This window comes from Diospyros lotus, chromosome 2 (assembly GCF_014633365.1).
Source record: "Diospyros lotus cultivar Yz01 chromosome 2, ASM1463336v1, whole genome shotgun sequence".
In the NCBI taxonomy this organism is placed as follows: Eukaryota; Viridiplantae; Streptophyta; class Magnoliopsida; order Ericales; family Ebenaceae; genus Diospyros; species Diospyros lotus.
In genome coordinates this window covers 43,462,148-43,474,968 of record NC_068339.1, presented here as the reverse complement: position 1 = coordinate 43,474,968, position 12,821 = coordinate 43,462,148, and the positions used below count along the sequence as shown (strand labels likewise).

The 12,821-nt window shown below is 40.1% G+C and overlaps 1 protein-coding gene across 5 annotated transcripts in view; it reads left to right on the top strand.

Moving 5' to 3' along the window:
- The window catches only part of LOC127795046 (MMS19 nucleotide excision repair protein homolog), a 94,205-nt gene that overhangs the window by 68,224 nt on the left and 13,160 nt on the right, over positions 1-12,821 (top strand). For 4 of the 5 annotated variants that reach the window (XM_052326466.1, XM_052326465.1, XM_052326468.1 and 1 more), the window contains 2 exons: positions 1,364-1,439; positions 1,527-1,638. In XM_052326466.1, coding sequence (XP_052182426.1) covers positions 1,364-1,439; positions 1,527-1,638 — 188 coding nt within the window. Of the gene's footprint in view, positions 1-1,363; positions 1,440-1,526; positions 1,639-12,369; positions 12,515-12,821 lie in introns of all 5 variants that reach the window. The other variant, XR_008021733.1, reaches the window with a different exon arrangement.

Below are 12,821 nucleotides of genomic sequence, written 5' to 3'. Positions count from 1 at the left end.
TTAATAAGAGTCAATTTGACTGTATGATGGATAACCTCGTTTGTAGTTGTATTCTTTCTTGTATGGCCACACATTAACATTCTCTTCTTGTTGCGCTCATATTCTACACGACAGTGCTTGTTGTCTTGCTAGTTTGCTCTAACTTATTATCACATTTTATAATATTTAAATCCTTTTTCAAATGAATATTTGTTAAATGGCTGATATTAGCTTATTATTTTTCCATGTCCATCAACATTACTATTAGGCTACTGATTTGACGGTCAAATTCCACGTCTCACCCATTTTTTGTCTCTAGCAATGCATTACATTGGAAAAGTAAAACATTATGTGTGAACTTAATCAACTGTCAGCTGTACCGTATTTTCCCCCTTTTTTGCTGCAATATTTCAAAAAAGTAAAGAATAGCATGCCAACTGCACAATACATGTTCTAAATGATCAAAATGCTGAATATAGTATGAAATTAAACCAAATGTTTTGGATAAAGGGTGAGATTATAAACAGAATTCATAAGATCTGACAAGTGAAATGCCCCATCACAATTAACAAATAATGCTCTAAAATAATCAAGATGCCTAGTGTTATGTAAAGTGTATAGTTAGCAATACATACATATATATATATACCCATGTTATTTTGGGTTGATTGAAAAGGCAAAGAAACAAATTTGAAGCCAAAAAGTTAAAAAATATATATCGGGGCATGGAAAAGGGTTGGAGACAAGGATTTTATTTTAAGGGTAAAAAGGCAGAAGGAGCTTTAAAATTAGTCAGGAGAAAGCATTGGGAGACATGAAGAGGGTTCATTCCTTCTTTTTTATCAGTAACATATGTATTTTTCTTGCCAGGATTGATGTATTTGAAATTAATTTATTATTTCTAGTCTGCATGGGATGTACTTCCAGATTGGATAGACATTAATTTTCTATTTTTAGTCTACATTGAATTTACTTTGGATTGTATGACTCTGCCCTGTATGCAAAAATAGTGTAGAAGTCAACTATTTTAGAGTTAATTTGGGCATGTGTATGCATTTATGTTCCATTTAGTTACTTTTCTAATCATTTTCATATGTTTTCATTTTTTTTTTTAGATTTTCTTCTGTTTCAAACATTTCCTTAGTCGTTATGATATGCAAACTGAAACAGCATGATGAAACACAATTTTTTTATTCTTTTTGTCTGGTCGAATGTTGATCTGCTTGATCAAACTCCAGGTTTGTTTGTTAAATGGATGCATTAAACATGATTGACTACATTGTCAGCAACCTTATATATCCTATACGTTTAGCTTTTTAAAAGAATAATTAGTTTTATTTAAGCATTTATGAATTATGATTGTCAAATTGCTTTATGATTTCAGGTCCATGCTGCATCGAGCCTTTGTTCACATCCTATCTGATACGCCACTTAGTGCTGTCTTGACTGAAGCTAAGAAGGTTGCTTTTGATAAGCTCAAAATTTGCACTTAAAAAGTTCTCTTCTGTATAATCAGCTTTGGTGACCTGTGTGCTTCTGTTTTGCAGCTCATCTCAGTATTGGTGGATAGCTTATCCATGTTGAGCAAGGATATTTTGAATAAAGATATCCTATATAATGCCCTGCTAGTGTTGTCAGGAATATTAATGGACAAAAATGGTAAGGCCATTACTTTACAATATGATCTGTGATAACTTTTTTAGTTACATCTGTATCTACTCATCTTCTTCCATAATTCAAGTCTGGGAAAAACAACTGGGGAAAGATAGCTTGTAATATTTGTGTTCCATTCATAGGTTTAGCCTCTGGGAAAATAGCCTATCAACCTGGAGCTAAGTGGTGCAGAAGTTTTATTTAGGCATCCCATGCTCACTGGAAACTTTTGTTTATTACACTATATGTGGTTTAGTTGAGCCACATGTTGACTGGTTGCATAGTGCTCTTGTAAGAGCCTGCATGAGAATCTTGCACCTCTCGATCCTCCTCTTCATAAAGAAAAAATAAAAGACATAATTTGACTTTAGCTGGTGACTGTTGGGTATCTGGGATGTAATGGACTCTCTGGACATTTGGGAAACTGTCACTGGAAGTCTGCTAAAAGCTTGTTTTAGGGCTTGGATTTCAGCTAAGCTTGTTTCATAAAGCTTTGACTTTTGGGCTGTTGATGGGCAGTTATGGATTTTCTTTTTCTCCTCTAATTGATGCTGTCAGGTGTAAGTGAGTGTCACGAGAAGGACCAGGGTTTATGGAATTTTTTAAATTTTTACTGCTGTAACTTTTACTGTTATAAAGTTTGTTAAGCATAGGGGGTATCCATGTGCAAGTGGCAGAGGATTGTTACAACCATAGAAGAGTGTAGAATCTGCCTTGGCAGGGTTCTCCCCTCCTGACAATTTGTATAAATTCCCAACGATCCACACGGATTGGGCATCGAGAATACTCAAGGGAATTCTACTCTCTCTCCCTCTCTCTCTTTCTCGTTCTACATTCTGTTCTCTATTCTTTGAGTGTGCCTTCCTAATTCATACCAAATTAGGAAAAAGATCATTGTCAGGTTTAGGCCGTGACAATTTTTGGTATCAGAGCACGATTCTTGACCAAAGCTCTATAGAGATTGAATCAATGGCGGAGCGAACCCACATGAAGATTCTCAAGTCACAACTGCAACAAGTCCGCTTGACTATGACATAATTCCAGAATAGTGCTGATCAATTGGAGATTGGAACTACACGGAATCACGAAGCAATCATGGCGATGGATCGCAAGATGGAGAGCTCAATTGAGGGGTTGGAACGAAGATTGGATGGGGCTCTCTTGCAGATGCGGGAAGAGATGGGAGCACAATTGCAACAATCCATGGTCATGTTCACTTGCTAGAATTTGGTAAGGATTTCTCCCGATTTTCCTCATAGGGAGATAACCAGGCCTATTTTACAAGGTAATAGGATGAATCGAATGAATGGAACCTCTGAAATTGAGGTGGATCTGGAAGAAGTATAAGTAGTGATGGATAGGAGAAGGGATGGTCATGCCAACCGTCACCATCTGGGGTTTCCCATGCCCCAGATGGAGATCCTAGTGTTTGAGGGGGACTAACCCCAGATGGTGGTTAAGAAAATGTGAGAGAATGTTCAATTGGTATAACATACCGAAGGGCCAAAGAGTATCCTTAGCCATGACATGCTTCAATGATGTAGTAAATGCCTGGTTTCAAGGGTGGACTAGAGTAAGAGGGAACTATAATCGGGAGGAATTCTTTGAAAAATTGTGTGAACGTTTTAGTGAGAGGAGTATGATGGATGTAATAGAGGAATTCAACAAATTGAGACAATTTGGGGATGTGGGGGCCTATCAACGAAGGTTTGAGGAATTGAGATCTCTTATGATCAACCACAATCCTCATCTTTCGAAGGCCTATTTTGTGCCCAGTTTCATGAGTCGTCTTAGTGATGAGTTTAGACCAATGGTTAAAATGATAAGCCCTTGAACAGTAGAGTAGGCAGCTGTGAGTGTTAGGTTGCAGGAGATGGTGGCGGAGGCTTTAATGAGGAAGCAAAGGCAATAACAGAGGGGGGTGACTCTTGGGGACATCCAATCAAGGAGGAAGAGGGCTATAATTGAGAGTTGGTGAAGGGAAATAACAGGGTAAAGAGTTTGGGTGGACCAAGCTCAGGCCACAACACAAGACCACATGGAGGGAAATTAATTGAGCAGAGGAGGCTTGCTGGCCTGTGCTGTGCTTTTTGTGTGGGGATAAATATTATTCCGGACACCAATGCAAAAGGCAAATATTACTGTTGGAGGGTGAGGATGGAGAATATTACTGGAGGAAGAAGAGGTGGGTGAATGTGAAGAAGTAGGGGAGGACAATGGAGAGATTTCCATACATGCCTTGACGAGGGAGTAGCCAATAACAAAATTATCAAGGTAGAAGGTAAGGTGAGGAATTGTAGTCTTATGATCTTAATAGACAATGGGAGTGCCCACAGTTTTCTAGATGAAGGCACAGTTAGGAGGTTGAAGTGTCAACTCATGGGAACCCAACCTGATGCAACATATAGCACGTGTGTAGAGAAAACACATGAAAGAAACCTTGAAAGAAGTAAGTTTCAACATCGAAACGTGTCCCTCAAGTAGGCGCAAAACTGAATCTAGCTTGTTGATAAAACTGAATAGGCTTATAGAAAGTTCAATTAAGAGAAACCGTTTACAAACCCTAATTAATAAGTATATATAGTGTTTGGCTAATCCATCTAATATTGTAAATAAAATCCAACTAGAATCCTAATAGAAATAAAACCCAAACAAATATGAAGTAGAATTAAAATCCTAAAACATATGAAGTAAAATAGAAGTAAAAGTCCTAAAAGAATATAAAGATATGAAGTTTCAGCCCTTGTTTGGGCTGGTTCTTGACTGGCTGGGTTGGTCCAGTCTGTCCGCTTTTGGGCCAATTTGGACTGGCTCTTGAATTGCCTTCCATCTTGTCTCTTGAACCGGTTTTAGGACCGGTTAGTAACTTCATCATTCACCTCAATTTGAGAAGAATTTGTCCTCATAATTCGGGTATGATAACTCGACATTCGTCAAATACAAAGAAAGAACAACAACATTAAAGGTTTTGAAAATATCCATATGATTAGGCAAATCCACAATATAAGCATTGTCATTAATCTTCTTTGTGATGTTACAAGGACCATACTTCTATGGCTTGAGCTTGTTTTGCTTTCTTGCTAGAATCCTTTCCTTATACAAGAATACCATGCTTGACAGCTGCCGCCTATGTTGCACGGAAACGGAAACGGAAAACGCGGAAACGGAAACGCGGAAACGGTATTTTTCAAAAAAGTTAGGAAACAGAAACGTGGGGTAAACTGTAATTTTAAAAAATATAGGGGTGTATGTGAAATTAATATATAATTTATATACTATAAATAATATTAAGTTATAATTTTGCAAACCTAGAAATACTATAAATAATGTAATTTACAGTATTACCCTAGAGTATTACCTATAACTTGCTGTCAATGGCCATTTCGATTTTGCAAACCCTAGACCCACGCCGCTTCTTCCGTCTGCCCTCGTCGCCGACTCGCCGCCTCTCTTGCCGTCGACGTGTCTGTTGCCCTCATCCTCGCCCTCGCCGTCAATCTCGCATCTCTCACAGTCGATCTCTGCCATCGTTGCTGCCTCTCTCAGTCGCCATCGACGAGTCTCTTGCCCTCACCCTCGTCTTCGTCTCGCTTCTCTCACAGTCGAAGCATCTCTGCCACCGTCGTTCGCCTCTCTTGCCATTAACGAGTCTCTTGCCCTTACCATCGCGTTCAATCTCGCTTCTCTCACAGTCGAAGCGTTTCTGCCATCGTCGCTCGCCTCTCACTCTCGTCGCTGCCCACCGCTGTACACCATCTCTCGCCTCGACTGTCGCTGCACACTCCATATCTGGCCTCGCCGCCAACTGCCGTCGCCTCGCCTCTCGGTGACCATTGTCTTCCTCTTGCAGGTGAGCGACCGTGGTCGCTGGAAACACGTTTCAAGTGTGAAACGCGTTTCCCACATTTTGTGTAAATTGCGAAACGGCCCCCAGAACGTTTCGCAATTTACAGAAATGTTTCGAAGGCCGTTTCGGGCTGTCTTTGCGTTTCCGAAATGGGAAACGGTTCGGAAACGTCGAAACGGCGCCTCCGAGCCATTTCCGTGCTTCATAGGCTGCCGCCTTGTACTTCTCATTTGCTTTGTGCGACTTTTGCTTGACATCTTCCTAAATCGCTTGAACTTGCTCGGCTATGTCGCTAGCTGCAACACACATCCTCCAACTCCCATCTTTCTTTGGTATCAATAATGTTGGCATTGCACATGGACTCATACTAGCCTAAATGTGCCATTTTCTCAACAATTCTTCTACTTTCTCCCGTAAGATCTCATTCTCCCTAGGACTCATCCTGTAGTACGGTAGGTTAGGTGAACTCTAGCATTAGGAACCAAATCAATGTGGTGTTGAATATCCCTCATAAGAGGTAGCTCATTAGGCAACTCCTTAGGAACCACATCATGAAATTCCTCCAACAATCCTTGCGCCTCCACTGGAATTTGATTCGCCGTCACTGGCTCACTCATGCTCTCCTCTTTTACAACCAACAAGTGAACCTCTCGGGTATCCTTACACTCCCTCACAAACTTAGTGTGTTTATGTGTGATGGTAAGAAAATTCCTCCCCTCCACTTTAGAAGCTTTGGTTTGGTTCTTTTCTACCATAGGTAACAAGGTATAATGCGCACTCTCTTTCTCAAGCTGATATGTGTTCTTCCTACCCGAGTGCTTAGCATCCACATCAAATTGCCACGGCCTCCCAAATAAAATATGGCAAGCGTCCATATCAACAATATCACAATAAACTTCGTCAAAGTACTTACTAATAGAGAAAGACACTTTGCAGCGTTCATCCACACGTATGCCATCAACTTCTTTGATCCATCCAATCGTGTAAGGGTTTGGATGTTTTCTGGAGTTAGCTACAACTTCTCCTCCACATCTCTTCCTATGATGTTCCCCTAACGTCCACTATCAATAATCAACTCAAAAATCTTCCTCTTCACCATATATCTTGTGCGAAAAAACCTATGCCACTGAGTATTGTCTTCATTCTCTTGAGACAACATTAACTTCCTCACTACACATGTATACTCGTCATGCCCATACTCCCATTCATCATCCTCTCCATCAGGGCCACAATATACTTCACCATCAACAACATCTTTCTTCTCCCTTTCTACAATATTAATCGTCTTTCTCCTTGGACAATCATTGGGCCTATGCCCAACCTCATTGCACTAGAAACACTTTAAAAGAATAGGCTTTGCATAAGGATTAGTGGATTTTGGAAGATTGGAAGTAGTACGTCGAGTGTTTCCTCCTATTGTAGCCTTATTAGGGTTGACTACATTAGGTGGTTTGGAAGGTTGCACTCCTTGAACCGTCTTACCTTTATCAAAAGTTACTAGTTTATTGTCATTCCCACTATACCGGCAATAATTGTCATTGCAGGTCCTCTCACTTAACATCAACTCAGCTTTTAAAGCCAAGTTCCTTGCTTCTTGCACACTCATAACCATTTGAACCCCAATTTTATCACGAATAACAAGTTTCAGTCCATTCAAATAACGAGCTGTTTATTGATTATCATTTTCTGACAATTGGTTCCTCTTCGTCAATCTCAGAAACTCAGAGATATATTCATTCACACTCTTCATTCCCTATGCACATCTTTGATAGGCTTCAAACATGTATTATTCGTAATTAGTGGGTAAAAACCTACCTCTTAATAGCTGCTTCATTCGTCTCCATGTTTGAACTGGATGTTGGCCTTCCCTCAATCGAGTCTCTCTCAATCGTTCCCACCAAACATATGCGCCTCCCTTCAATCCATAGGCTACTAGCTTGACTTGTGTTTCTTTTGGGATTTTCATGTATTCAAAAAAACAGTCAACCTCAATGATCCAATCCAAGAACCCCTCAATATCAAGATCTCCACTAAAGGTAGGAATGCCAACCTTTAGTTTATACTCATTGTTTCCCCAATGGTTATGCTGCTGTGCATTCCTCCTAACCCCTCTACCACCAGGTTTAGCTATTACACGACCAAGATCATCTTCATCATCACTATCCTCCATCATTGGTCTTCTACGATTAACAGGGACAAGATTAATGGCTGATCTTCCTTTTAACTCCTCATGCGTGATTCATTCCATTATTCTGGTCCCTGTTATCATCACCTTGTAATAAAGTACCCAATTAGTTGCTGACCTGTTCCAATTCTTGTTGCATAGTACGAGTTATTTCCTGCTTTTCTTCGATTGCTCTCCAAACTACAGGCAACCCCTGATCACCGTTGCGAGGTTGGTTGCTATTGCCTTCAAGATTGACCATCTGATTGGTTGATTAACTGCTCTGATATCACCTGACGCAGTGTGTAGCGCTTGTAGAGAAAACGCACGAAAGAAACCTTGAAAGAAGCAAGTTTCAATATCGAAACATGTCCCTCAAGTAGGCGCAAAGCTGAATCTAGCTTGCTGATAAAATTGAATAGGCTTGCAGAAAGTTCAATTAAAAAAAAAAAAAAACTATTTACAAACCCTAACTAATAAGTATATATAGTGTTCGGATTATTGTAAATAAAATCCAACTAGAATTCTAATATAAATAAAACCCTAACAAATATGAAGTAGAATTAAAATCCTAAAACATATGAAGTAAAATAGAAGTAAAAGTCCTAAAAGAATATGAAGATATGAAGTTTTGCCCCCCCCCCCCCCCCCCTATGAAGTTTCGTCCCTTGTTTGAGTCGGTTCTTGACTAGTCGAGTTGGACCGGCTCTTGAACTGCCTTCCATCTTGTCTCTTGAACCGGTTTTAGGATCGATTGGTGACCGCATGACAACCCTTGAGTGTGACAATGGCTAATGGAAACTGGGTGGTAAGTAAATTAGCATGCAATGGCTTCTGTTGGAAAATGCAGGGGGAGGAATTTGAAGTTGATCTAAGACTCCTATGGCTGGGAGGTTGTGATGTAGTACTTATAGTGGATTGGATGAAGGAGGTGAGCTCCTAAGTTTTGATTTCAATCAAATGGAGGTCTCTTTTGAAAAAGAAGGAAGGAAGATGACCCTAACTCGAGAGAAATAAGCTGGAACTTGTAAAATGATCACTAGAAGAAGGATGCAAAGGGTATTTAAGAGCAAATGGAACCAGATGACACAATTATTCTCTATTGTGGCAATGGAGGAGGGCCGTGACAGCAAGGCAGTGCAAGGAGAGTTCTATTTAATAGTCAGGACACCTTTAGAAGACTAGGTACACTATTTTGACCTTCTTGATAAATTGCTGGTAGAGTTTAAGAATCTTTTTATTGAACCTGCAACCCTTCTTCCTACCTGAATGTTTGACCATGCTATTAACCTCAAACCTAATGCTAAATCTATCAACATTAGATCCTACCGTTATCCCTCAATCCAAAAGACAAAGATTGAGAAAATGGTTAGGGAGATGCTACAACAATCTATCATTAGACTTAGCCAAATCCCTTTTACTTCTCCAGTCTTATTAGTCAAGAAAAAAGATGGATCATGGCATTTTTGTGTGGACTATCGCCAACTTAATGCCATGACCATCAAGGACAAATTTCCTATACCCCTAGTGGAAGACCTTTTGGATGAATTACACCATGCCAAATTCTTTTCTAAGCTTGACCTACGCTCAGACTACCACCAAATCAGAATGAAGCCCGAGGATATACCCAAGACAACTTTTAGAACACACCATGGACACTTTGAATTTCTGGTGATGCCATTTGGGCTCACCAATGCTCCAGCCACTTTTCAGTCCCTTATGAACAGAATTTTTGAGCCCTATCTTCAAAAGTTTATACTAGTATTCTTTGATAATATACTTATCTACAATTCTACCTTTGAGCAACACTTGGCTCACCTAAGAACCACCTTTGAGGTCCTCAGGTCTAACCAGCTCGTTATCAAGAGGACTAAGTGTGCTTTTGGTCAAGATCAGGTGAAATATTTGGGGCACTTAATTTCAGGAGATGGGGTCAACACTAATCCAAGAAAGATGGAAGCCATGGTGGCTTGGCCCAAACCTACTACGGTAAAGGCTTTGAGGGGTTTCTTGGGCTAATCGGATACTACCGTCAATTTGTGAAGGATTATGGGGTTATTAGTAAACCCCTAACATAACTCTTAAAGAAGGGAAGTTTTAACTAGGGGCAAGAGGCAGAGGAAACTTTTGAAAAATTAAAGGGGGCTATGAGCCAACTGCTTGTCCTAGCGTTGCTTGATTTCAACAAACCCTTTGTTTTGGAGAAAGATGCATGTGGGATAGGAATTGGAGTAGTATTGATGTAGGAAGGAAGGCCATTGGCATTCCTAAGCCAGACATTGAGCCCTAGGCACATGGGGCTCAGCATATGCGAGAAGGAGTTTCTAGTAGTGTTAATGGTTGTTGAAAAGTGGAGACATTATTTAGAGGGGCACGTTTATAATCAAGACAGATTACGAGAGGTTGAAATTTCTATTATAACAGAAATTACGTACTTAACTATAGAAAAAGGGAATGGCTGAGCTGGTGGAATTGGACTATGCTATACAGTACAAAAAGGGTAGGGAAAACGTGGTAGCAAATACACTCTCACGGTGCCACGAGGAAGGAAGTTCAACATCAATAACTATTGTAGTTCCTGAGTGGTGCCAAGAAGTAATAGCCAGCTATGAAGGAGATGAAAAGGTAAGGGAATTGTTGGAGAGATTGGTTGTTGGTCATAGTAAGGAAGATGGATACACGGTGGTGGAAGGCATGCTGAGGTTTCAAGGCAAGTTGGTGATTGGGAACAATGAAGATCTCAAGAAGAGAATTTTGCAGGCCCTACATGAGTCTCCATGGAGGGCATTCTAGAATCCAAAATACTTACCTTTGAGTGAGGCAATTGTTCTATTGGCCCAAGCTTACAACAGACGTAAAGGAGTTTGTGCAAGCTTGTGACACCTACAAGAGGTGCAAGTATGAGACTGTGGCTTACTTGGGCCTCTTACAACCTCTACCCATCCTTGACCAAGCATGGGCTAGTGTATCTATGGATTTTATCAAAGGTTTTCCTAAGTCAGAAGGAAATGACGGCATACTAGTGGTTGTGGATAGGCTAACAAAATTTGCCCATTTTATAGGGTTTACTCACCCCTATGCAGCCCAAGATGTGGCTAGTGTTTTTCTAGATCAAGTGGTGAAATTGCATGGGATTCCTAAGTCTATAATTTCAGATCTTGATAAGATCTTTACTAGTCTCTTGTGGCTAGAGCTTATGAAGGCTTTATCTAACGAGCAAATAAAGAGGGTGAACCAGAGCCTGGAAACTTACTTAAGATGTGTTTGTCTCTTGCATCCTAAAGGTTGGCATAGGTGGTTGTCCTTGGCCCAATGGCGATATAATTCTAACCACCATACCTCTCTCAAAAATGTCCCCATTTGAGGCCCTATTTGGGTACAAACCCCCCATTTTACCAGCTGTAGGAGAATACACTACAGTAGCAACAGTTGAAGAATATCTACAGCAAAGGAAGAAGGTATTACAACAGCTAAAGTACGAGTTAGCATCAGCTTAGAATGGAATGAAATAGTTTGCTGACTGAAGGAGAAGCAAGAGAATTTGCAGTAGGGGAGGAGGTGTATTTAAGGCTGAGGTATCCTCATTTGAAGTCTATCACTCAAGGGCCAGTGTCCAAACTTTGCCCCCAGGTATTATGGGCCATTTCCCATAATCGCTAAGATTGGGAAGGTGGCCTATCGTCTATAGCTTCCAGAGGAATCACATATTCACCCTGTGTTTCACGTTTCTCTCTTGAAGAAATTTGTGGGTGCACAACAGGCGAGTCTTGCACCACCCCTACTTCCTAAGGAGATCAACAAAGTGGTGGAACCTGAAGCCATAATAGATAGGCGAGCAGTGTATAAGCAAGGGGCACCACTTATTTAGGTTTTGGTAAAATGGCAGAACAACCCTACAGATAACAATACTTGGGAATATCTGCCCAACTTGTTCAAGCAATTTCTTAGGTCTGCTAGCCTCCTCAGCATTTCTTGAGGACAAGAAATTTGTAAGGAGGGGGAGAATTGTCATGAGAAGGATCAAGGTTTATGGAATTTTTAAATTTTTAATGTTGTAAATTTTACTGTTATAAAGTTTGTTAAGCATAGGGGGTATCCACGTGCAAGTGGTAGAGGGTTGTTACAACCATAGAAGAGTGTAGAATCTACCTTGGCAAGGTTCCACCCTCTTGGCAACTTGTATAAATTCCCAACGATCCTCACGGATTGGGCATCGAGAATATTCAAGGGAATTCTACTCTTTCTCTCCCTCTCAACATTCTCTCGTATTCTCTCTCTCTCTCTCTTTCTCATTCTACATTATGTTCTCTGGTATTTGAGTGTGCCTTCCTGAAGATCATTGTCAGGCTTAGGCTGTGACAGTGAGCTTAATAGGTTATGTATTATTGCACATATACATATTTGCTTGTTGCAATGCATGCAAGTCATATATTCTATTGCCTCCCCTATCTTCTGTTAGATCCTTCATTATTGCATATTTTGAGCATATATATTCATGTGACTTTAGAGTCCTTCTCTTGATGGAGGACATATCCATATAGAGGTCCAAGATATTTATGTTCAAGAGGCCAGCAAAATCAAGAATTTCCTAGTCTCTGATGTCAGCTGTAGTCAACCAATCACCTTATAAGTTCACTTCTATAAGTAAAATCTGCCTTGCATGTTTTGCTTTTTCTTGGGTAGAAGTGAAACTTCCTTATTCTCCTTCTGGGGCCAACCACTACAGGGAGATTTGATCTGCAAAGATTATTCCACTACTTCAAACAATCGAGCATGCGTGCATGAATGCTATTTGATTAAATTTACTGGGAAAGCAACCAGTGTAAATGGCACGACAAAATCTAGCTAGCTATCCATTCCCATCTAACTGGGTGAGTAATTAATTCTGGACATATCTTTGGTTGCTGAGGTTCAGATAGAACTTTAATTCTTCTGTCAGCTGTATTTCTTTAGAAGAAAGGATCTTGAATATTCTCAGCATGAACTGAACCAATGATTCTTCATTATCCATTTTGTTTATAGTTTAAAAATTGCTAACCACCATTTCATCTAAAAGCTTAGGTTGTTAGATAGAGGGTTAAGTTTATTTTTTATATTATCATTTTTACTCTCAACAGTTTACTCACATTATAGCTACCTCAAATAGTAAGATACAAGTTTTGGGTCTCTGAAACTTTT